This window comes from Nannobrachium achirus (assembly GCF_963921795.1).
Source record: "Nannobrachium achirus genome assembly, chromosome: 24".
Taxonomy (NCBI): Eukaryota; Metazoa; Chordata; class Actinopteri; order Myctophiformes; family Myctophidae; genus Nannobrachium; species Nannobrachium achirus.
The window spans coordinates 39,762,166-39,788,852 of NC_137831.1; the positions used below are offsets into that span (position 1 = coordinate 39,762,166).

A 26,687-nucleotide genomic window follows, 5' to 3' on the forward strand; every position below is an offset into this window, starting at 1 on the left:
TGTTATTCAGCTCTGCGACGTTGGAAGTGCTGTTTCGTAAAAACAGTCTTCAACCAGGTGTCTCCATCAGGTGGATTATTATTCATTTCACCCTAGAAATGTATTTTAAGCGTGTGGTGGGGGGTCCAGACTGCGTCCACTAAGTAGAGTAAGCTTTCAACTGTCCACTGACTGATACCTTTGGTTTGGTGAGGGACGAAACAGTTTTTGTTATTCTCGGACCAGACGGCTGGGTTTTCCGGTTTTGCCAAGGAATACGGAGGTAGAGGAACATAGCGTTAGGGAAAACTCTACTAACACTATGGACCAGAGCTAGGGTCAGTTGTGACATAGCGGCTTAGTTAGTCATGCACACACAAGTATGATTGATTAATTTTAGATTCCGATGTCCTACAGCACCCTAAGCAGACCAAAACAAACTGGTGATGCGGCTATACTACTAGGTCTGAAAACAAGCCAGGAACATCGTGCCTGTATTATTGGAGATGCTGAAAGTCAATAGCATTCACTAGACAGAGTCTCCATAGGAAACAAGAGCAATAAAGCTATACCGACGGAGAGGGTATGGGGGTGTTGAGCATCACTTTTTCCCCCCAAACTGTCTCGAAGAGCATGGAATGTATGGGAAGAGAGGACCAAAGACAAAACGCCATCCGTAGACAGCTTCACTTAAAAGGACAACTCCGCCCTAAATCACTTCTAGGCTCGTTTTCCTACTTATGTTGATCCAGAATTACTGTCCATGGGGTCTATTAGGCAGAAATGCCCCTGTTGTCCAGTTTCCCCAGCAGAACCCAGCAGCTCTCATAGCATAGAGTGGAGCCTATATCGCTTTTACTCTATTTGTTGCGGTCAAAAGTGTTTTTATTTTTCATGAATGTGTTGTCATTACAAACACATCCATGCCATCGTTGTCCCACAAAAGCCATCATACTCGGCTAAACAGATGTTATGCTTTTAAGTGTTTTACCAGGTCCCGGAAAAGATGCCCTGTGATTGGCCAGTATAGTCACTTTGATTGACAGCTGTGCCGAATGCTCACCCCAAAACATGATTTATGAGACTATGGTGGCTTGTGTTGGACAACCAAAGCTCCACTCTATATGCCAGGGTTCCCCAATAGGTAGCCCACGGGCGGCTACTGTCTGGCCCACACCAACCCCAGTAATAATGGTGGTATGAGAGCAGCAACAACACTAGTATATCGTCTTTGTCGGGTGGAAAGCTTGTATGTCTAAATTTGTACGTTCTTTTGCAAATCATACAAGGCCATCGCACAAAAGTAGTGAAAACAGCAGATCTACAAGCACACAACGCCGCGTTGTGTGCTTGTAGATCGGCTGTTTTCACTAGTTTAAATCATTTTTAAAATGACAAATGCAAAACGAACGGTTTTGGACATACAAGATTTTCACCCGACAACGACGACATCTGAACTGTCGCTTGAGTAGCGGGAACGCCACTGTCGCCCCCTGCAATGTTGTGGTCCTCGGCTTGGTACCCTAGACATAATTCGGCCCTTGGGGAAAACTAATTGGGGAACCCTGCTATATGCTATGAGAGCTGCTGGGTTCTGCTGGGGAAACTGGACAACAGGGGCATTTCTGCCTAACAGACCCCATGGACAGTAATGTTGGATCAATATAAGTAGGAAAATTAGCCTATAGAAGTGATTTAGGGCATAGTTGTCCTTTAATGTCAAAATACCTAGAGGAAAAATGGCCCAGAGGAAACTCATGCACACACGTTTGACTGGCAGGTCCATCAACCAGTCACACCAGTGGTAAAGGAGGAAGGGGCGGTGACCCAAGGGGTGAAAGTTCAAGGGTCAGAGAATGGTGGTCGAGCCGTGTGCGTTGGCGCTAGTTGGCGTGCCACTGATGGCGTTGAAAATACCCATTGAGTCCGACAGTGTGTTCCTCGCGCCGTCGTCCACGGGGTTGATCTAGGAAACATGACGAGAGGGGAATGATCAGGAAAGATGTGTGTCTGTATGGGGTCCACCCTATGTTCCCCAGGTTCTATGTTCCCCACTTACCCCCCAAAAAGGTTCTATGTTCCCCAGGTTCTATGTTCCCCATCCACCCTCCCCACAAAAAGGTTTTATATTCCCCTCTCAACCAAAAACAGGATCTACTGTATGTTCCCCACAAATAAATGTATGTTCCCCCCTCAAATGCAGGAAATGGTGGGACATCTTGCCCAGGTGCCCAGATGTCTCCACCCCTAAATGCCCACTCGTCTACATGCCCACATGTCCCTATTGCCCAGATGTCCAGGTGCCCACTCGTCCAGATGCCCAGACATAACAAAAGTATGGTGTCCAGATGTCCCTAGTGCCCCCTGTCCCACTAGTATTCGTAATCTCTCCCCATTATTGGGTGTTTTGAGTTGTTATTAATAATTATAAAGGAATGTTTCCTGCATTTTTGGATAAGTGGGGAACATAGAACCTATTGTAAGTTGAGCAGGGAACATAGAACCTTTTTTGTGGGGGTAAGTGGGGAACATAGAACCTGGGGAACATAGGACCTTTTTTGGATAAGCGGGAACATAGAACCTTTTTTTGAGGGGTAAATGGGGAACATAGAACCTGGGGAACATAGAACCTGGGGAACATAGGTACGGTCCCGTTAAAGGGGTACTGTCACCTAAAGGGGTTGAGGGGCAGATTACACTGTGACATGAGCTTCTCTGAAAACGCTCTGAAACAGTCTGAAGCTCATGTCACAGTGTAATCTGCCCCTCGCCTCCCAACAACAGCTGACCAGTTCAGTAGGTAGTCATACAGTCAGGCTATACAGACAATTCATTTGATTGGCTTATAATTGCGCATCCCCACAATGACATCACACAAATATTAACTTAAAGATGATTCTTAAAGTGACATTAATAAACGGGTCAAACGTCACAAATAAGGTTTTGATTTCTTACCAACCAAAATGATATAGGCTAAACATACTACAGTACTTTGTAAAATATACTAAACTATCCAGACATTTTGACTACAATTGGAAATTGCACAGAAGGATAAAACATCACTTGACAACACAGACATTATGTAGGATTTCGTCGTTGTTGGGTGGAAACCTTGTATGTCCAAAACCGTTTGTTTTGTATTTATCATTTTAAAAATGATTTAAACTAGTGAAAACAGCCGATCTACAAGCACACAACGCCTCGCACCGTGAGGCGTTGTGTGCTTGTAGATCGGCTGTTTTCACTACTTTTGTGCTTTGGCCTTGTATGATGAAGCAGGGCTTTGCTTTGCGAAAAAATTAACAAATTTGAAACTTGGAGATACGAGGTTTCTGCCCGACATTGACGATTTGCATAGACATATGTAACAGCAAAAACAAAATCACAAAAGCGGCTTTACCATCCGATCTGTCCAGGTCAGCACAAAAACAGGAGGAGACGAGAGGATGGTTAGTGACAATGTTCAGAAGAATAGCAGAAAACTTGTTTCGACAGCGTTAACATTTATTAGCCAATGCACAAAAAAATATAGGGGTTAAGATTCTTGCATGCGGAAGTGCACATGTTCTTGTCAGTAGCTCTTTGGGAGGGTGATGCCTATTATGTTCGATGAGTGGTTTCTGGTATAGGTTTTTACCATAAATGTCACAGTGACTAAAACAATTCATTTTCTGTGATTAGAAACTCACCTGACACTATTTAAATTGTGCTGAGGCAGTAAGCCCCACCAATTAATCTGAGTGCAGAGCGACAGGAACGGGCAGAGAGGGAGACCAGAGCAGAGAGACATGAGAGACAAGAGCAAGGGAGGCAAGATGGGGGTTGTATTGGTTGTATTGGTCCACTCACTCACAGGGAGCCTACAGTATGGTCTGTGCACTAATTCAGTGGTGCTCAACCTTTTCAGGCCACAACCCCCAAAATAATCATATATTAACTGGGGACCCCCCCACCCTGACGAGCACTAAGAGTTGAGGCATTACATTGTGTATAACACGTTTCTATTGTGTATAGCAGATCTACATGCTCACAACGCCTCGCAACGATCGGCTATTTTCACAATTCTTCACTTTAGAGGTATTAACTCATTTAGTGCCCCTGAAATTAACGGATTATAAAGTCCACGATGCCACCTTCAGGCTGGCATCACCGCCGTTATCTTATTTTGAAGGCCAGAAGTCCACCGCGCAATCACTTCCGGTCTGACGTCATCGGATCGTGCGCCGGAACCGATCCGTGTCCACGTGGAGTTGTGTAATGGCCGACCGGGAGCTTTTATAACTGTGTAACATAAGCGAGCATCTGCCTCCATCCTAGCTTCTAAAGTGTAGTTTTGAGATAATGGACATTAAAGATGAGATCCCCCCTCCACCTCAATGTTATGGATGGGACTATTTTGTGCTCGTGGAGCCGTGATGATGCGAAATCAGCGACGGATTTCATCTCCGGACAGCCGGCCATTCTTCTCGGTAATGTACTCGCCGTTACAGTAATAGATTACTTTTCACGAGTATACTCGGGATTGGCACTGCGGATACTCTATTACTTTTCACGTGTCATCGCGGGATTGGCACTATATGAGTTAAAAAGTCCTCAAATTGTCACTTTAGAAATGTGCAGATATCCTCTATATACACTTAAACTTTGTATTGGTTTGTTTACTGTTGAGTGAGAAAACAATGTTGCACATTAAGGTAATGATCTGGGGACCCCCCAAAATAATTTGCGTCCCGACCCACAGGTTGAGAACCACTGCACTAACTGGCTGAGCAAAGGCCCCACCCCCCTGGCAAGCCAAGCAGGTTAAAACAAGCATGCAATTTGACAACAAGCTTTTTGAACTGAGGCTCGGAATCACTGTATCCAGTACAACTGTGTACATGAAATAAGTCATTACATACTGCACTGTATGTACATGGAAAAATCTGTAGTGTTCATTTAACACTGAGAAAGTAAAAATGGACTCTCAAAGTCAAATGAACTCTCGATTTGACTATGTAGTACAGCCATTTCGTCAGCGGACGCTAAAATCTGAATTCGTTGGGGATGTACAGTTCATGTATAACGTCGGACAGCTCCAGGGGCGTCACAATGGGGGGAAAAGTGGGACTGGGTTACTAGGGCCCAAGGTGGAGGGGCCTGGAATTATTTTATACTTTGGCTATTGAGAAATAGCAGATATACAAGCTCATAGAGCTTATAGATCTGCTATTTTTGAAAAGTCGTGAAAATGTGTGCAAAGCTTTGAACACCGGTATATGTATTTTTTAAGCGAACATTTTGTAAATCGAATTTTGCTTCTGGGGGGGGTCCTTGGAACATGAAGGAGTTGACACAAATGTTTCACGATTTTTCAAAAATAGCAGATCTACAAGCTCGCATCGCGGCACTCGGTGCCGCGATGCGAGCTTGTATATCTGCTATTTTTCAATAGTTAAAGCACAAAATAAGTAAGGGATAACGACTGGCTCCGCAGTGGTTCTCCAGAAATAACAATACAGACAGCCTGATAACACATTCTTGGGAGCAACGTTTAGCTGTAAATGACGCTGTGTGGTTGTTTACATGGCTGACATGTTGGATACGGCACTACATTCACACAGCGCAGCCTGAGCGCAGCAGGTGTTCCTTGTGCCCCTGGACAGCTCTCTCACCTGTTCATGCATAATGCTGGACAGCTCTCTGGCCAGGTCTCTGTAGCTGGCCTTCATCTCATCATGATATTCCTGCTGGTCCTCCTTGATCAGCCGCTCGTTGACTGCCAGTGCCTGGCCACAGGCGTCCACAAACTGCCTGAAAACAAAGACAGCAGCATTGTGACTATCACGTACATGTCTGGATCCGTAAACAAATTGAACGGATACAGGTGAAGTGTAAAGCTAGCTTACATTAATATTAATATTAGTTATCAGGCAATAGCTTCAAACTTCAAGATTATCATTGCTACATCTTATACAGTATGCAGTACTGTATAAGAGTACACAAGAGTACACAAGAGTAAAATGTGTTTGTTTTGTATCCTCAACATTGTGCCAGCAATAGCTTTAATGCACACAATTATCTTTTAGCTGATCTTTTAGCATTTTTTGCTTAGCATGCTCAAAAAGCATGCGCAAAATTCAGGGAACATCTCCGAACACGGAGCCCTTTAACGCCAAGATTAACTGTATTCCATTTATGCAATAAATGGTTAAAGGGTGTAACGATACATTTTAACAGCGATACGATACGCATCACGATACATGGTTAACGATACGATACATGGACAATATTGGTTAATTCATGGCGATGGGATACTGGAAAAAATGGGAAATTAAATCTGTGTAAAACGTGTAAAAAAAACTATTATTATGGAAGTAAACGCTGTGATTATCTAGCAAATACATGGACATTACATTTCAACACATATGGACAAACCCACCTTGACATGAACACAGAGTTTACACACATTTATTGATAGACTAGGAGTAGCTATATGGAATGGAAAGGTAATTAGACCCCACTTTTTCATTTACCCTCTTAAAATTGCTAAATACAAGGCACAAATACTTAGTTTCCATACAATCAATTATTTGCATTGCAAAACAATTCGATACCGATTACCACATTTTAAAACGATACAATCGATTTTTCGATTCAGTTACTATATCGTTACACCCCTATTAAATCTACTTTGACGTGAGTGTTCCTGACTAAATCAAATCTAATCTAATCATTATTGCAAAACATAATTATCCCAGCATTGCTTTCCTCTTGGACTTAAGACAAAGGAAGCAAACCCGGTGGGCAGATTGGAAGGAAGTTGGTGTTTGTTTAATGAGGTGATAAGTACCTGAAGACCTCTTTGAGCTGTTTGACCTTGTTGTCAGGATACTTCTTGGCACTGCTGTCATCTAGGAAGGCTCTGGCGTAGGCTAGTGGACCGGCATTCACCTGGAACACACACACACACACACACAAAAGTCCTATGACGTCTATGACATCTGACATCATACCCTTGTATGCCCATACATGGAGATCCCTGTCTGTAGAACCAGCCACACAGATTATGGGCTGTCTTGGCCATATATGGATTCTGTTAGTGTGGTACGTGGCCGATGGGCATTCCCATATGAAGTCCTGTTAGATATGTGCTTGATATTGATGACATCAGGGATCTCCATATACGGGCATAAAGGGGACCTGTTAGAGTGGTTCCCATGACATCACAACATACAATATATTTTATGCCCATACATGGAGATCCCTATCTGAACCAGCCACACAGATATGGTCCATGTCTTGGCCATCAGGGATCTTCATATTGGGCATAAAAGGGATTCTGGGGAATACCCATATATGGACTTTTACATAGGTGATGTCACCTGTGATATCACCTGTGATGTCACAGTGATGTGTCAAGGGAACCAACCCATAGACTGTAAAAATGTGTACACACACACGTCTACATGTCTACACGGACGCAAACAAGCTGTGACATTTCTCATGGTAAACTGCAACCTTTGGTTGCAACTAATCTGTGACCTAAGGTAGCAATCATATCACAACTAGGCCTGTCCAGTTTATTAACCCAGTACCTGAACACTGATGCTGCCCTGCAGTTTGAGCTGCAGGCGAATCATGTCCACCTCGGAGGCTGAGCACAGCAGCCGCAGCTCCGCCACTTTGGCACTCATCTCGTCGATGGCCACCTCGATGGGGCTCATGTCCGTGTGGTGCTGGTACATCACAGCGATGCGCTTCTTCACGTACGGGAAGCAGTGGGTGGCTGGAGAGGAGAGACAGAGAGGATGACTTAAAATGTATTTTCTAAAAGTATTGCTGGTACAGAAAGAGAGGGGCAGATGAATGCAGTGCTGTGACACTTACTGTGCCATGTACACGTAGTAGATTCATGCATTTTGCATCACATGATGCAAAACGCATCACTGGATGATGCAAAACGCATCAACAGTACATGCTGAATACTAAAATATCTCAAAAAACAGACTGAACACAAAAAATAACTCAGGATTGTGTTGATCGTGTCCTAAACAACAATAAAATAAGATAGGGTTGTCCCAGAGGTGAAGTGGCCCTTTAAAGGCCTGTCCATACTGTCTCCGACCACGAACTTTCCGCAGAAAGGTCCGGTTCAACTACAAAATGACACATCTTCTGAAAAGCATTTCCCCGAATTAAGAGTTGTGAAAGCTCCACGTAGGAAAGTCGGAACTCCCCGACGAAAAGTTTGGTGGTCGGAGACAGTATGAACAGGACTTTAACTTAAGGCATAAGAGCTGGTACTTAAGACAATCAAAATACAGCCCTAGATGTCTCACTAGGACTGAGTAGCTATTGTTTTGGTAAAGCCTATCTTGTTATGGTACGGCTCGTCCCAGAGGCCTTGAAGCCACACAGTATAACTCTAGTGTTTGACCATTATTCTTGGCAGAACTACGTTACCACTGACCAGAGTGTTAAACTGTACTTCTGTCCATGATATCATGTTACATAAAGCATAAACACCACCACCTAATACATTGTCTTGTCTCCTCATTTTCTCATTGATTATTGATTGATCTGAATTTCCAGCACAGCCATCTCTTGCTACGGTTGTGAATGAGAGACAGATGTGCATGTTTGCTGAGAGCCAGCAGGTTGGCATTGGCAAGACCTCGGCGAGCTGTGAACTGAGTTATTTTTATAAGTTCTTATATGGTTGACCTGGGAAACTATCGCATCTCTTGTGTGGTTGTAAACTCACTGGCTGCGATCAGAGTGGTCACTGGTGCTTTGGGTTTAAGCCACTTTGAGAGGAACGTGCAATGGAATGCTGAGTTCTTTAAAAAATACATTCTGTTTAATTTATTTGATTATTTATATTCTTTTATTTATTGGAGAACTTGGTTTGCAGCAGTATTTTATTTTCGTGCTTTGCATTAGACCTTACGTTTTACAATGCACACTTTTAAAGTCGCACGCACACACACACACACACACACACACACACACACACACACACACACACACACACACACACACACACACACACACACACACACACACACACACACACACACACACACACACACACACACACACACACACCCCTCCCCTCAGCCCCATTGATAAGATCATATCCTGGTAATTAGAAACCCAGGAGATATGATAACTGAAATATGGCAACATCAGCTGTGATACTGCGGCATGCCGATGCCTTTCAGTATGAGTCTGTAGGTTTCACATCCATCATAAATGATTAACAGGTTCTGTAAAAGGTGATATGAATGGTACATGAAAAAAACACATTCTAGTTTTGGGAATACACGAACACACATACAGCACTCAATTCCAAGCATTTAGTGAGTCATTCAACGTGAATATTAACATGGCATGATAACAGCTGAACTTTGGGATTAGCAATAAAACCCCACCCTTAAGGACATGTTACATTTCTGCTCCAGCATTCTATGCACTCTAAAACAGTGTTTCTCAACCTTTTTTCTGCATGGTCACACTTTTCATGTCCCAAGAATCCATGGGCACACCAACATAATACAGGGGTGTAAATATCGTCACTGTCGGGAAGAAACCTTGTATCTCCAAGTTTCAAATGTGTACGTTTCTTCGCAAAGTAAAGCCCTGCTTCATCATACAAGGCTGTCGCACAACAGTAGTGAAAACAGTAGATCTACAAGCACACAACATCTCGCACCGCGAGGCGTCGTGTGCTTGTAGATCGGCTATTTTCACTAGTTTAAATCATTTTAAAAATGATAAATACAATACTGGCTTTCAAGCAGTTTCAAGGGGCACACTTGACCCTTCTCAGGGGCACACCAAAGGTCCCCAGGCACAGTGGTTGAGAAACACTGCTCTAAAAGGCCACTCACCCCAAAGACCAGACACATAGAAAAAGTCATTCTAATCACCAATAATAGATAACAGTCAGGGACATTCCTTGGTAGATTCCGTCCTAGTTTCACTACAGTCGTGATAACACTGACTGACCAGAGTTTACTGATGATAGGCAACACACTGGCTACTAATGTGGAAGCTGTACAGATAAACACGAGCAGGAGCCATTCCAATCTAAAGTTCAAGTTCGAGTACTTTTATTAGTTATTCAGCCATTAAAAACAGATGAATGATAAGGGGTTTCTTCAAACGTTCTACCGATGTTTCCTGTTGAGATTGGCACATTTCACCCAGGTTTTTTTCATCTCACTCACTTCACTTTGTCTGCTGACCACACTCAGCAACGAAATAAACAATTCACCGGAGGCAAGCTGTGATCACCCCATGATGTGCATTGCAATGTAGTTTCAAATGCACAACATTGCAGGTGCATTTTGAGAGTGAAAAAATAAGAAGACCCGTGTGTTCTGGGCAGCCAAGTGTTCTTTCTTATCAACTTTCTGTTCTTTCCTCTCTCTCTCTCTCTCTCTCTCTCTCTCTCTCTCTCTCTCTCTCTCTCTCTCTATGCCCCTCGGACTCCCAATGGCCTTTGTCAAAGCATCATTTAGCAAAGCAAAGACTGTCAGTTAATTTTGTAAATGGATGTTTTTATTCTTATACATTTGTCACAAATAACTTCACAGCAAGGATGAAAGAAACCTGTATAAATCCAAACGTAATTCTTTTGAAAAGACCTACTGGTGAGGACGGTCCTGCGCTTGCACTGTTCCTCCACTCCGCCTTGCTTCTTGCCCGACACGGTGAAGGGCGTCTCGAAGACGAAGCGCCGGATGTTGTGGCTCTTCTCGAAGTCCGTCTTCCTGTCCTCCAGCTCCTTGTCCTCCAGGTACGGCATGACGTGGGTCACCTGGATGTAGGCGTACTTGGAGTCCAGGTCCTTGGGGTTCACCTGTGGGCCCCGACATGGATGTTGTTTTTAGGCCTAGAATGATTTAATGCTTTAACTAGTGAAAAATAGCAGATATACAAGCTTGTAGATCTGCTATTTTTGAAAAAGTCGTGAAAATGTGTGCAAATCCCTGGAACTAAATATCCCTGGAACTAAATAGTTTGAGATGGGGGTCCGTGGCCAAATACATATCATTTTGGGGTACCTTCACATGAAAAGGTTTAAGCATCACTGACATAGAAACATAGGTTTTCGGGTCAAAATTCAAATTTTCACGATTTTTCAAAAATGGCACCCCGTTTAATGGCATTTCTATCTCTGAGACCCCAATTTATATTGTAAAATCAAAGTTAATTTAACTCAGAGAGTGTACAAATGGAACCAAATGGACACTCTGAGTTACAACCCCATAAGGGTCCATTTGGTTCCTAACTATCATTTAGCTGGGGACCCCCTGGAACTCCCTTAAGGACCCCTGGGGGTCCCCAGACCCCACTTTGAGAACCACATTTCACCATCTTTCAAATGATGAACAAAAATGTATTACAATATTATTAAACATAAAAAAACATACAATACGTAGTATATGAATTATGTTTTTGGTAAATGTGCAGTTTTATAAAGCCGAGTGTATCAATATGGTATTTTGATCTATTATCAGGTGAATATGAGGAAGAGGATGTTGTTGTTTGGTAACCATGAAGAAGTCCTTGAAAGCGGCACCATAAATAAACCATAAATGTTTCCGAGGAAGATAGCACAACAACATACACACATTCCCACACCAAACCCACACCCACCCCGATACCCAAACCCACACACCTACACACATACACACACGCACGCACGCACACACACGTGCAAGGTTATAATAGTTTTGGATTTTTCCATTAGTTTTTATTTTTATTAGTTTTGAGGTTTTGTTTTCAATTACAGTTTAGTTTTAATTCGTTTTTAAGGTGAGGTTGCTAGTTTTGTTTCGTTTTTATTTTTTGAAAATGCTTAGTTTTAGTTTAGTTTTTATTAGTTTTAGTGTTAGTTTTAGTCTTTTACGTAATATGGGGTATTTGTCAGGGGTGAGATAAAAAAAGCTCCGGAAAAAGTATTGTCTAATAAAGAAAATAAACAAAACATCATATTGTTGAGAGTGGCAGGAATGTTGGGACATACAACTTCTCTCTTTGACCTCACCAACTGGTGTTTATTATTTTTTATTTCCACAAAAGACAAAAGACGAAAACTAAGGAGATTTTCTCTATAATTTTAGTTTATTTTAGTTAGTTTTGTAAACACACAATACCGTTTCAGTTCGTTTTTAATAAAAGCTTAGTTTTTATTTTTATTTCAAAAAATAAAAAGTTTTTCCATTTTAGTTGTCGTTTTTTAGTTAGTTTTCATTTACTATAATAACCTTGATGTGCACAGCACACACACACACGCTCACGCGCGCACATGCACCGGCCCTTACCCTGCCAGAGTCTTGTATCATCTTGACGTTCTCCGGGCCAAACTTCTCCGAGTAGAGCTTGAGGAGTCTCTGGTTGATCTCTGACAGCGGGGTGAACTTTGGCTCCTTGTAGATGTATTCTTTACCGTCCTCATCCTCAAAGAAACCCTGGGTGACACGAAGACATTTTGTCACAGTCAGGAATGTATTCGTTTGTAGCTCCACCATACTATACGAGTGAGAATGTAAAGATGAGTATGGTTTGTTTATGAATTATACAAACTTCAAATTATACAAAAAGTGCAAACTTCATTTGTTTTTCTACTGTATAAAAGTATAGTCATTTGTTTCACCAACCTGTTCTATAATGTGTATAGATTTAGTTCAAATTTGTATCAAAAGGACCAAAGTCAAAACTTGAAAAAGAACGGGTTATAGTTATACTATATACTTGTTCATTTTATCTATAATCATCTATGTGTTAAAAAAGGTCACATTGTTTTAATTGCAAAGAAATGTTTTACGTGAATACAAGAGCATCAATGTGCCCTTGTGTCCTTGAAAAGGAGCATGTGTTCTCTGTTTTGACTGCAGGCAGTCACTGTGTTACAAGGCTACACGTTTCACATTAGTCTTAACTAGGGGTGTAACGATATAGTAACTGTATCGAAATATCGTTTTTAACTTAAAGAATCGAAGTATATCGAAATGAAAACAGCTAAAATCGAATCGTATCGCTTTATTTTGTATCGTATCGAATCGGCAGTGCAAAGAATCGATTGTATCGATACTACCTACTTGTGCATTGTATTTAGCATTTTTAAGAAGAAAGTTTTAAAAGGGGGGGGGGGGGGGGGTTTAACTACTTTTCCTTTCCATATAGCTACACTGGTCTATCGATAAATGTGTGTAATCTCTGGGTTCATGTCAAGGTGCAGGTTTGTCAATATACAATGTCCATGTATTTGCCAGATAATCACTGTGTTTACTTATTTATATCCATAATAATACGTTTCCCTTAAAAAACCTGCACTATCCACACCTTTCACACAGATTTAATTTCTTTGCTAAATAGTTACTCTATCGATTTTAAATCATTGAATCGAATCGTATCGTATCGCCATGAATGAACCAATATCGTCCATGTATCGTATCGTCAACCATGTATCGTGATATGTATCGAATCGGTGTTAAAATGTATCGTTACACCCCTAGTCTTAACCACTAAGCCATCGACGATGGCTCTTTTTCAAGTTGTGACTTAAAAGCACATAAACACAGCTGTGAGACAGTGGAGAGATAAACACGTTGCCTCCACCAGTCCACATACTGCACGCTTTCAAGGGCATACAGTTGTCGCTAGGTGATAAGCTACTGTAGCTGATGAAAGACATCAAAACACAGACACTGCAATTAAAGCAAAAGCTACCACCAAGGCCTCCCATAAAAGACGACTCAAAACTGGGGGGAAAAGGAGTTATTACTTTCAACGGCTGTGTCTACAGTCATTAGGCACAAATGACAGAAAACTTCCCATAATGCACCATGGGAGGGAGGGGGAAAAACATGCACATGTCAGTCAGTCTTCTGCTTCAACAGCAGAAGCCTGCAGGCTAAATGGATATCGTCACTGTCGGGCAGAAACCTCGTATCTCCAAGTTTCAAATGTGTACGTTTTTCGCAAAGTAAAGCCCTGCTTCTTCATACAAGGCCGTCGCACAAAGGTAGTGAAAACAGACGATCTACAAGCACACAACGCCTCGCGGTGCGAGGCGTTGTGTGCTCGTAGATCGGCTGTTTTCACTAGTTTAGTTCATTTTTAAAATGATAAATACAAAACGGTTTGGATATACAGGGTTTCTACCCGACAACGATATGGTAAATTCACACAGACATAACAACAACTACTCAGTCATAACACATGGAAATGGCAGATGTCTGAAAGCATCTGTGGGAAAAACACACAGATGCATGTGTGGGTCGAGCCTGACAGGCACATTATCATAAAAAGAGAAGGCAGGTTCCACACTTAAAAGTGGCTGATTATCACAATGTTCAGTTTAACGACAGAGCAGCGCATATGGCTGCAGTCAACGATTAACTATTACTGTTACGTTTCAGGTATTTCAGCTGATGATGCTCTTATGCTGAGTAGGGATGGGACGATATGAAAATGTAATATCACGATTAGTGTGACAAAAGAAATCACGATTTACGATATTTGCCAAAAATAGCAGATCGGCTATTATTTGGCAAAGACATTTGATAGAGAGTGTAAAACAGACTCAGTCCCTTTTACCATTTATAGAGGATTTAACCAACAACAAATCTGGGATAAATGGGTTTTTAATGCATTTAAACCCTATAAACTTTGTTGACCAGGGTCCCACAGGCTCTGCACTTGGCCCTCTCCTTTTTTCCCTCTGCAACAAATCTCTTCTCACAAAGATAGCCCAATAGTATTTCTCAACCGTTGGTTCAGGACCCAAAAGTGGGCAAAGAGACATCCTTCATACTTGAAGGTTTGTCTTAGACTTAGATGGGAAAACATATTCCCCGGGTTAAACCAATTGAGAACCATCCCAAGTCTGTGCAACTAGAGCAGGGGTTTTCAAAGTGGGTGACGGGGCACCCTGGGGTGCTGCGACGGCAGTCCAGGGGTGCCACGAGATAATTTGATAATATTTGACATTTATTTGGACATTTAAAAATATATTTAATATCATTTTAAACTTGAAGTACAAAGTTATTTTCAGACAGTTCTAACTAAAATGACTATTATCTCGCTTTCCTCGCAACATAATCGCTAAAATTTGCTATAAATATAAGGTGCTGGGAGTGAAAATTAGGAATATAATAATGTAGGGGTGCCTCGGATGAAAAGAATATTTATAGGGGTGCCCCGAGCCAAAACAAGTTTGGGAACACCTGAACTAGAGCACCACAGCAAGAACCCAAGGTAATATAGTGAGGACCCTGTGACACGCCCCTCGAAGCAACATCAAACAAAGTGTCAAAGATATGCAAAATGTTATAATGAAAATGAAAGTGAGACACGAACACAAACAAATCTTGGGCACACTTACCGCGGCCTTGGAGGGGAGGGGGAGAGAAACAGAAAGAGGTCTATTAAAAAGACAGCTGTGTGTGTGTGTGTGTGTGTGTGTGTGTGTGTGTGTGTGTGTGTGTGTGTGTGTGTGTGTGTGTGTGTGTGTGTGTGTGTGTGTGTGTGTGCGTGCGTGCGTGCGTGCGTGCGTGCGTGCGTGCGTGCGTGCGTGCGTGCGTGTGTTTAACAACACTATGTAGCCTACTGCATATGTCACATGTGCATGTGGGTGTGGATACATGAGTGTATGCATGTGTGAATGCATGTGTATGTATAGTATGGAGCAGGGCAGATGTAACAGTTAGTCATGCTTGTTGCAATCAGCAACATAGATTGAGATACAGTAGCATTCATGCTTTGCAAAAAAACTAAAAACAAAAACTAAAAAAACAGTTAGTTGCTGTGTTCCATAGCTGAATTCTTAACAATGAGCATTTGCACGTCTGGCTCCCTCTGCCTTTAAAATGGTCTGTTCTTTTTAAAGGCTGAGAGAGCTCGGGCACAAGCATTTTATTGCATTCGAATGGTACATTTTTAACTATTTTCCAAATTATTTTCAGAATTTGATAAAGACAACTCAGTTATTTGTTTAAGACCACACACAAACCTCTCACAGCCCAGACAAGGGTAATAAAAAGCCAAATGAAGAAAATGTTCAAAATATACACATTTAAATGTAACAAAATATATCTACTCGGTACTGTGTGTGCATATCATCGTTGTCGGGTGGAAACCTCGTATGTCCAAAACCCTTCGTTTTGTATTTATCATTTTAATAATGTAATAATTTTAATAAAATAGCAGTGAAAGTTGCCCATCTGCAAGCACACAACGCCTCACTTTAATTTATGAAAGAACATACTATTTTGAAACTCAGGAGATACAAGGTTTCTGCCCGACAGTGACAATATGCATATGACAACACACTTGAGCATAGGAGAATGAGGTGTTTAGCCACCTTGGTCCCTCACCTGCAGTGGCGTCAGTTCAGCAAGAGCTAAGGTATGGCAACATGACTGGTGTCTTGCACGCGTGCCTTCGTGCGCATGCAAGACACCAGTCATGTTGCCATACCTTAGCAACAGGCATGATGAATCTATTTTAAGAAGTACATTTAATGTTTTTTCCCCTGTAGCCAAGTTATGGCAGCTGCCATACCTTGCCATACCCAATTGACGCCTCTGCTCACCTGTCCAAAGAAGGCCACTCTGAAAAAGGTCCCCAGCAGGCGTTTCCCGGAGTGCATCACCTCCATCACTTTAGTGTAGGCACGGTGCAGCGTGTCGTACAGGTGGGTCAGTTTCTGAGCCACAAAAAAACAACAGCACATAACTTGTTAGTTAACACATCGAATGCCCACTAGAGGACGCCAGAGCCCCAGCTGACTGCCCAAAAAACTCCATTGACTTTCATAGAAGCTTACAACGGCCTGTTGCGTCAATGCATGCGTAATGACGTCACTTGGTCACATGAGCGCAGACAGGATGTTATTGTGTAAGTTACTGTAAGGGCTAGTGGTGATCATAGCTATTCATTGCCGATCACGATTTGGACATAATGTCGCACGCGGCCACAGTTTTAGCCATAAAACAAACATCGGAGATAAAGGGCTTTAAAGATGAGGAAATGCATTGGAGTATACAGACCAAAACGGCCGCGCGAAGCTCCCAGCGTCGACTCGAAGCGACTAGCGGCTAATGGGCTACATCCATGTGTAGCCCCAACCTAACGGTGAGGTTTAAACATAATACTGTAAATACAGTAAACACGTCAACGCGTTGTGGGCCTCCGGGGACATCAAAGAAATTGTCGCGTAGACACCTCGTGGGCGTCCGATGAGTTCATTACTGACAATCCGTGTTTTTGAATTGACGTCCACAGTGGTTCCCAAACAGTTTAATGTCAAGGACACCCAAATCAATATATTTGGCTGAAACCGAATTTTGCCAGGGAAACAAGTTTTGCCGTGCAAGATTTGTGTAAAATGACTTCAATCACGTTGTATTGGTTCTGCGGAATGATTCCCTGTATTTTGTGAGGTTGGACCGAAGCATTCTGTGTATTGTTCGGTCAGGAAGAAGTTCAGTGATACACAGAAAGTGGGCAAAACAGCTGGTACCCAGTAAGCATTTTGAGGTGTATTAGTTGCCTAATAGTCGTGTTTTTATCTTCTACACCACGCGTTGAAAATCAGTGTTGTAAAGGTCTAGATTTGATATTTTTGACTAGTTGTTTAGTCGGCTATATTTACACGGGTTGCTACATATACCACTATTAGTCGGATACAAAAAGTCTACATTTCGCCGTTAGCGGCCGTCGAAAGTAGTGAAAAGTAGGGCAACGGTGGGATTCGATCCACTAATCTCTGACACTCAAGTCGGCGACGCTATCCACTCAGCCATCAATGCTGATATGATAGTATAGACTTTCTGGCCGTATTAAAAGGTGACATTGCCCACCTGTGTTCATTTTAGTGTAGTGCACATTGTTGAGGAAACTAAATGTTAGCGTGTGTGTGTGTGTGTGTGTGTGTGTGTGTGTGTGTGTGTGTGTGTGTGTGTGTGTGTGTGTGCGCGTGTGTGTGTGTGTGTGTGTGTACGCCCCGGACGCATTTTTGAAGCTTGTGATTGGCTGAACCGGACGTAGGGAGCGCTCCGTTGTAGTCACTTGGACCGCGCGAGGTGCACCAAAACCCAATTATCATGGCGTTTATCGTGCGCTTCCCCGGCCGTAAATATAACGATTGCATTCACCACGGCTTCGTAACTCGCGCGGCGCTCCGCCGGCCGCTTGCAATGTCGTGGACAATAACTGAAAACGAGCGCTCTTTGCCGTTTCCATCCATCTTTCCCAGTTGGATCCATAATCACGCGGCACTGCACTGTCTGACTGACAGACGAGGAGTTCATTTCATCGTATATTTTTGTTTTAAAGACTTTATATTGACATTGGTTTAAAAAAAGGCGTTGAAAAGCCGGCTATACAACGACTACACCCAGACAAATAGCTTAATGATCGGATGGCTATTAGAATCATTTTACACCAATATTTCGAGATCAGTTCTGCAACGTGGAGTTGTTTTTTTAAAGAAATGTTTATTGAAATATGGATTAAATCTAATTGTCTAAATTCGGTGTAAATATAAACGTTGATACGGCGACTATAATTAGTTGGCTAAATCTCGGCTAGATCTAAACTATACTTAATAATGATCAACGGATATTATAATTATGTTAGTCCAATATTAGGAGATCAGTTAAGCACCTTACTGTTGTTTTTTTTAATAAATTGTTATCGAATCATGGAATAAATTGCAAAGTATATTTTCGGTGTGAATATAACCGGAATCTAGCCGGGTGAAATTAAGGCTAAAAAAAAACTAGTTGTGTAAAAAACGACTATTGCTCAGTGGGTAAGCTTTGTATGTACTTCATACAATAAACACAACACAGCATTTGGGTCCCAAATGCATTTTTTTTTTTTTGTATAGTGTCAACACTATACTACTGACAAATAGGATCACTGTTTTTAATGACTTTGACATGAATCAAACGCGTGTGCGTGGCGTGTGGATCTGAAGGATCTGTTTTGTAGGGATCGGATCGGAAGATCGGAAATCGGGGGCCGTAATGCATTGCCGAAAGATAGGATCGGGAGCAAAAATATGTGATCGGGATCGGAGCAAAAAAACTTGTTTGTCTTGATGTCTTTCTTCATCTGTCTTTCTTTGTATGTGTGTGTGGCTGTGTTTGTTTGCATTTATAGGGGGTCTCTGAGTATGTGTGTGCGTGCGTGCGTGCGTACGTACGTGCGCGCGTGTTGTATTGTACTTTGTTGCGTGCAACCGAGCACGTTACCTCAAAGTCCCTGCGCTGCTCATAGATGGGGATGATGAGCCTGTAGACGTCTGCGATGAGCTCGTAGCGCTCTGCCTTCCACAGGCCATCTGCACACTCCTCCAGCAGCTCCAACAACACCTCCTACACACACACACACACACACACACACACACACACACACACACACAATGAACTCGGCACATTCATCCAGCTTCGTAAACCCTTCATAAATCTTTCTCCAGAGGTCACTGTGGTCTTTAACAGCCCTGACATGAAAAGCCAAACAGATCCATTTCCCCGGTGAAGCCGAATCGTGTCTGTTGCAGGTGCTACAGGCACCAGATGGAGATGAAGGACAAAAACACGACTGTCGTGTTGGAGCTTTTTATCGAGGACTAGCACACATTCCAGCTCACAATAAGGAAAAGCTTTCACTGGAGGCCTAGCAGAATGGCACACTGTATGGGGGACTGGACATTACTCAAACGGCTGTTATTCCAATCACAATAGTCTGAGAAATGTTAGGTCAGTGTGAGATTAGGCTTAGGGACAGGTTAGGGTTGGGCTTAGTTATAACGCTTATCGTCAGGCCAATAGAACTCCGGAACAGCTGTCGGACTAATAGCATGGCAACCACTGTATTTTGCTAGACTGCGCTTCCAATTTCGGGCTTTTTATTCGGTCGGGAGCGGATGGCGTCCTACGTCATTTTGTAGTCAAAACGGCCGGAAACACCAAACCGGAATCAGTTTTAACCCAGTTAGCGCATGCGTAGCCTGGTGACGCGAGGTTAGCGCATGCGCAAGTAGTTGTTGTTTTGGTTTAAAAAACTGATTCCGGTTTGGTGTTTCCTGCCAAAGTGTAGTCCGTTTTGACTACAAAATGACGTAGGATGCCATCCGGTCAAGACCGGATCAAACGACCTGTTTAGTAAACGAAGACCAGGCTTTCCCCCAGAAAGCCTGGTGACGTGAGGTTACAGTATTGCACTGCACTGCACTGCACTGCACTAAAACGTGTGAATGTGCTGCTCAATCAAAACAAACTAGCAGGGCAAAATTGTGCCAAACATTGGCCACTATTGATGATAAATGGTAGCTCTTACTAAAACTAAAATAGTCATTGAGTGGTATACTGTAGCACTTCACACTTAAAGTAATATTTTCTCATACTTTAGTGGAACTTGCTCATAACATTCTTAACTGAGATTGGAGCATTATTTAAGGAAACTTACTTTTGTATTGTTTTGGTATTTTGACTATTGTGTGTAGTGTGCATGCCTGCGTGCACAAGCAATACATATGTAAATCCCTTCAGACCGTTTGTACCATGCAGAGCTTCAGATAAGGCTTTGACAAGGTCGCTGCTGCTGGCTCGGGGATTTCAAACAGGAACCCACAGGTGTGCTAGGCTAATGCTCTAAGCTAAGGTCTACAGTTCACTTGTATATTACCTTGTATTCACTTCATCTGCTAACCTTAGAGCAATGGACTAGTTTGCAAATCCCGCCCCATTCTGCCCTGTTACTATGATGGGACATTTTCCCTGGGCAGATTGTTTTTATAGTGGCAGTGAATGGGATTTTTTTATGTTTTCATAGCCTCATTACAGCAGGAAAAACATCTAGGTGATATTAATAAAAAGGGAAGACAAAGGTACAGTAGTTACATTGCAAAACAGGGGGTTTCCCCGAAAATATATGTTTTAATTTGTTTAATCACAGTGGGACAGAATCACTATTGCAGATTCTTTTATAGTGGAAGTGGATGGGATCTTTTTTGTTCATAGCCTCATTACAGCTATATAAAGTACCAAAAAAAAACACATCTACGTGATATTAATAAAAAGGGAAGAAAAGGGTACAGTAATTACATAGCAAAACAGTAGTTTCCCCCCGAAAATATATGTTTTAATTAGTTTAATCCTCTGGATCAGAGAGAGAATAGTTCTTAGAAATAGAAAGCGCATTGCATCTTGGGTAGGAAGAGGAGAACTATAATACATAATAGGCTGGCTTTTCGTAATTCTGCCCATTTAAAATATATGTACCCAATCGTAACTAGTTAGACCATTGATAAGGTCCATGTGAACTAGTTTGTTGAAGCTTATTCATTATGATGAGCGTGATCGCTATCACCTACCGCGGCCGTACCGGGCGATTGCCGTGTCGCGCAGTGCGGACAGTTTTTGAAAGGCTGAAGCAACATTCTCCACTGCACAAACTCCACCCCCGATAGCAAAAAGTGAATGTTTTTTCTGGTTGGCCAGTCAGGGAGTCTCAGGGACCAATCAGAAGGCTGACAAATGGTCTATTGATACTCGTTACACTGATTAGAACTCTATTCAAAAAATTATTCACACTATATGATGTATGATTCCAAATAAGAAATCGCTTGATTTCTTACTTGGAATCATACATAGTTAAAGGGACAATAATTTCTGTAGAACCATTTGTGAATAAAAAAATCATGTATGAAATTATAAAAATCGTGATTATTTCGATTTCTCTGTATTATAGAGAATAGGGATGGGACGATATGAAAATGTCATATCACGATTATTGTGACAAAAGAAATCACGATTTACAATATTATCACGATAATCAAAATCCATTATCCTGGGGCGGAACATTTGCCAAAAAATAGCCGATCTACAAGCTCACAAGCTTGTAGATCGGCTATTTTTTGGCAAAGACATTTGATAGAGAGTGAAAAAAAGACTGTATCAAGACAAGTACGTATATTAGAAGTATCATTTACCAATAGAGGGTTTAAATGGTACCGGATATGCAGCTCGGCAAATAAAGGGTGAATTGATCTCAGGAGGACGATATCACGACAAATGAAATGTCCTCGATACGATTATCGCGAGTGTTTTTTTATCGCGATAAACGATAATATTGCGTATTATCCCATCGAGAATGAATCGAGTCATTTACAGTAGATCAAGATGGAACGGAACGGAACAGAACAGAATAGTATGGAACAAAACAGAGAGGAAAGTCGTACTTCGTTGAAGTGAACGTCCTGCATGCCCACGTCTTCCATCATGGCCGCCTCCTCGTCAATGTTGGGGGTGATGACGCGGAAGGAGGAGCACCCTTGTCTGAACATACCTACAGTATCACACAACACATTAAACATGTTAGTGTGAGGTTGGACTGGACAAAAGATGTTACTGAAATAAACAGCTACAATAGATTTACTGCATGACACTACACACAAAAAATCGCACCCAGTGTGAAGTTTTGGGCAGTTTTTGCAACAAAAAAGATATATTTTTGGACCTCCTTCTATCTACTAGGCATGATCGCGATCGCGAAAATTGCATGTTTGACCCCCATACCAACCCCAGCTTTAAAACATGGCAGCCATGTTTGTTTACATTTGAAGAAAACATAATGGCTGCTATCTCATGAATGCCTGAACGGATTTTCCAAGCAGATTTTTTGTTTGAAACGGTGTGCACTCATGTGGTGCATGATCTATTCATGGGCGTGCATGATCCGTGCACTATGAATTACATGGAAGTTTATGGAGACTTGTGGCATATATCCAGGGACTTTGGCGGCCATTTTTTGAAGCGGTGAAAGCTGCTTCCAAGGAGTGGCTTTGTCTGTCCCGTACCTGTTTTTTTTAGGATTCCCATAGATTCTCAAGGAGTGAGAATGTCTGTCCCGTACATGTCCCGTACATGCAGAATTGAGGATTGGTCAAGCTTCACATGACAATTTGGCCCTCCAGACAAAATCATTCATTCATTCAGAATTCATAAAAGTATAGAACTAAAGCACACAGAAAGTATAGATCTAGAACACAGAATGTATAGACCTAGAACACAGATTTCAAAGCTCTAGAACACATAGAATAAAAATTCACCGCTTCACTTCGAACCGAGGTTTGATTTATTAAAATACAGCGAATGAGTTAACAGGTATGGGTAGTTCAACCAGCGGTATTGCAGCTGTTGAGGACCGTGCTCATAATGGACATACAGTACAGACATACGGATATGCAGACATGCAGACGCGGCCAAATGTTGGAGTGGCACGCACTGCTCAAAAAAGAAAGAAAGGAAAACAATACAGGGGCTGTTATCTGAGGCATGCAGCGTTTTTTATTTGTTTCTTTTACACTGAAACCACCAGACGACCCTTGGACCAGTGTGCAGATGGCACAGATGCAGGGCACGTGCATGTGTGAGTAATAGTCCCTGGCATTACATTCAAATACAGTGAAGGACACAGATTTGAGCTTTTTATATTGTTATCTATAACAGGGGTCTTCAACAGGGGGTCCGGGACCCCTAGGGGATCCTCAGAGTTACTACAGGGGGTCCTCCAAATCTTTGAGTGATAGAAGCCTTTCTCCTTTTCTATATTAACGATTTAAACCCTAGCGTCCATATTCTGAGAACTTTAGCCAAAAATAGCAGATCTACAAGCTCACAACGCCTCGCGCTGCGAGGCGTTGTGAGCTTGTAGATCGGCTATTTTTGGCAAAGAGCTTTGGTGTAGAGGGGAAAAAGAGCTGACTAAGTACAGAGTGTAAGGTCAAGGTTTATTAAGTATTGACGGTTGAAGTTGGTAATATCTGAAAACATAAATTGACACGAATCCAAAATACACAGATGATTGTGCTGTCAAACAATGAAACTATATGGAATCTATGAAGAGGTTGTGGGGGTCCCTGCTTCATCTCTCTCTCAACTAAGAGGTCCTTGGCCTGAAAATGTTGGAAGACCCCTGATCTATAATATCAACAATTAAAAGAGAGTTCAAAGAGAAGTTGCAATGTGGGTGCCCTGGTACGGTAGCTTGACTAAACAAATAGACATTATCCTTCTTCATCATCAACCAGAATAATGGTTCACAACTCCACCGGTAGACATTACATTTATTAAGCTTTAATTATTAAGCTGTTTTATGGAGATAATAAACACTCTGTAAACATGATATCAATGGTTTTCCCAGTTACTCATTAATCTGCGTATTATTATTAAGGGAGTCATAAAAAGACTATTGGAGCAGTAAACAAGGGTTTACCAGGTGCTTTAAAAGAGTGATTGTGCTGCCACCTGTTGTCTCTCTCTCTCTCTCTCTCTCTCTATCTCTCTCTCTCTCTCTCTCTCTCTCTCTCTCTCTTTCTCTCTCTCACTCAGTGTTGGGGAAGTTACTTTGAAAGCGTAACTTGTACAGTTACAAGTAACTCACCATGGCAGTAACTTCATCAAGTTAAAGTTCTACCCCTGGAGAAATGTAACTTATAACGTTTCAAGTTACATGGAAAATGTAACTTGAGTAACTCAAGTTACTTTTTTTTCAGCGTTAAATTAAGAATGTACATTTGGTGTACATGAAACAAAATATAATATCCTACAAATATCATTAAAACAGCAGAAATATGCCTCTCAATTGAGTTTTATACTTTTATTTAACAAAGGGTTTTCTTTTGTAAACATCTGTGTTCCTAAAATAAAATTCCACGAAAAAGAGGATCTGTTGAGGATACTGTATGACATTTGATCTTCAATTTGATCACATCTCTTAAAAAATAGAAAAAGACTGGTGCCTTGTATAGTGATAGCTACACCATTGCTATACATATTACCGGTAATTAAACTGTTACATGACATTTGATCACCAGTCTTAACAAAACTTAAATGCAAAATGTATAACTTCGCTTGTAACTTCTTGTAACTTGAGCCAAAAATGACCCAAAAAGTATCTCAGTTACTTGACGAGTTACAGAAATATGAATGTAACTCAGGTACAAGCAAGTTACAGCAAAATGTAACTTAGATACGTAACTCAGTTACATGTAACTTTAACTTCCCCAACACTGCTCTCACTCACACACACACACACACACTGCGTGCAAGCTTGCGTGGAGCTGCTAAAGGAGTGTTAAAACGGTCTCCATTTTAGTTTAGCTAAACCGTGTGTGATGCAATACGCCAGTGTTCAGAATTCATTTAAATGTATGTAACTTTCACTCACAATTTACCCCAGTGGACTAAAGTGACATTGTCATTCTATCTATACTATAATTTTGCGAATGTCTGTCTGAGTGAGTGTCTGTCTGTATGAAACAGCGTTTCTCCTCGGTGGCTGGAGCAATTGATCTGAAATCGCATCACCATCAGCATATGAACACACCTGACATAACTGTGAAGCCCGTTTGTCACTTTCACAAATCGTATGCTGTATATTCGCATTTTTATGCTGTATCTATATCTATTTAGCCTACAGTACCTTTTGTGACCACACATGTTAAGGGAGGGGCGCTGTTGTTCAGGCCATGCACAATCACACACAAACCCACACACACACACACACGGGGGGGGGGGGGGGGGGGGGGGGGGAGTGTGTGTGTGTGTGCAGGCGGGCGGGCGGGCGGGCTGGGGGGGGGGGGATAGTATCTCTGTAGCCATTAAACGAAACGGGTTTCTTACATTGATGCTCCTACATCATGCAAGCACCAGTTAAAGTTACTTTCCATCCCTCATATACTGTGTGCACAGTGCACATCCCATAACCCACACACTGCACATCATTTTGGAGCTCATATCTTTGAACGGGTAAGGGCTAGTCTATACTATAATTTTGCAAATGTCTGAGTGAGTGTCTGTCTGTCTGAAACAGCGTTTCTCCTCAGTGGTTGGAGCAATTGATCTGAAATCGCATCACAATTAGCATATGAACACACCTGACATAACTGTGAAGCCCGTTTGTCACTTTCACAAATCGTATGCTGTATATTAGCATTTTTATGGTGTATCTACTATCTATTCTGCATCTAGCTTGAGGCTAATCTATTCTGCATCTAGCATGAGGCAACATGTTTAACCAGCTGTGTGTGTGTGTGTGCAGGCAGGCAGGCAGGCGGGTGTGTGTGCAGGCGGGCGGGCGGTCGGGGGGGGGGGGGGGGGTTGGAAAACAGTATCTCTGTAGCCATTAAACAAAACGGGTATTTCTTACATTGATGCTCCTACATATTATCATGCAAGCACCAGTTAAAGTTACTTTCCATCCCTCATATACTGTATGCACAGTGCACATCCCATAACCCACACACTGCACATCATTTTGGAGCTCATATCTTTGAACGGGTAAGGGCTAGTTTAGACAAACAGTAGGACAGCCCAGAGGGATACCATGTACTGTAGGGCAGTGGTTCTCAACCTGTGGGTCAGGTCCCCCAGGGGGGTCGCCAAATTATTTTGGGGCGTCCCCAGATGATTAGCTTAATGTGAAACATTGTTTTCTCTCTCAACAGCAAACAAACCAACATAACGTTTAAGTGTATAGAGGTTATCTGTACATCTCTAAAGTGACAATTTAAGGACGTTTTAATACCTCTAAAATGACAAATTAAACATTGGCCAAATTGTCAAATATCAGAGGCAGAAATTGTGAAAATAGCCAATCTACATGCTCACAACGCCTCGCAACGCGAGGCGTTGTGA

At 42.0% G+C, this 26,687-nt stretch overlaps 1 protein-coding gene across 3 annotated transcripts in view; it reads right to left on the bottom strand.

Annotated features, from left to right (window-relative positions):
• Nucleotides 1–1,634: 1,634 nt before the first annotated feature.
• Nucleotides 1,635–26,687, bottom strand: part of LOC308280488 (dedicator of cytokinesis protein 9-like) — a gene marked incomplete at its 5' end in the record, with an annotated part of 186,717 nt that continues 161,664 nt past the window's right edge. For all 3 annotated transcript variants that reach the window (XM_080720770.1, XM_080720769.1, XM_080720771.1), the window contains 9 exons: nucleotides 1,635–1,945; nucleotides 5,634–5,772; nucleotides 6,812–6,912; nucleotides 7,557–7,747; nucleotides 10,618–10,828; nucleotides 12,297–12,443; nucleotides 16,571–16,684; nucleotides 19,239–19,361; nucleotides 22,229–22,335. In XM_080720770.1, the coding sequence (XP_080576896.1) occupies nucleotides 1,829–1,945; nucleotides 5,634–5,772; nucleotides 6,812–6,912; nucleotides 7,557–7,747; nucleotides 10,618–10,828; nucleotides 12,297–12,443; nucleotides 16,571–16,684; nucleotides 19,239–19,361; nucleotides 22,229–22,335 (1,250 nt within the window). In that variant the 3' untranslated portion in view covers nucleotides 1,635–1,828. The remainder of the gene's footprint in view (nucleotides 1,946–5,633; nucleotides 5,773–6,811; nucleotides 6,913–7,556; nucleotides 7,748–10,617; nucleotides 10,829–12,296; nucleotides 12,444–16,570; nucleotides 16,685–19,238; nucleotides 19,362–22,228; nucleotides 22,336–26,687) is intronic.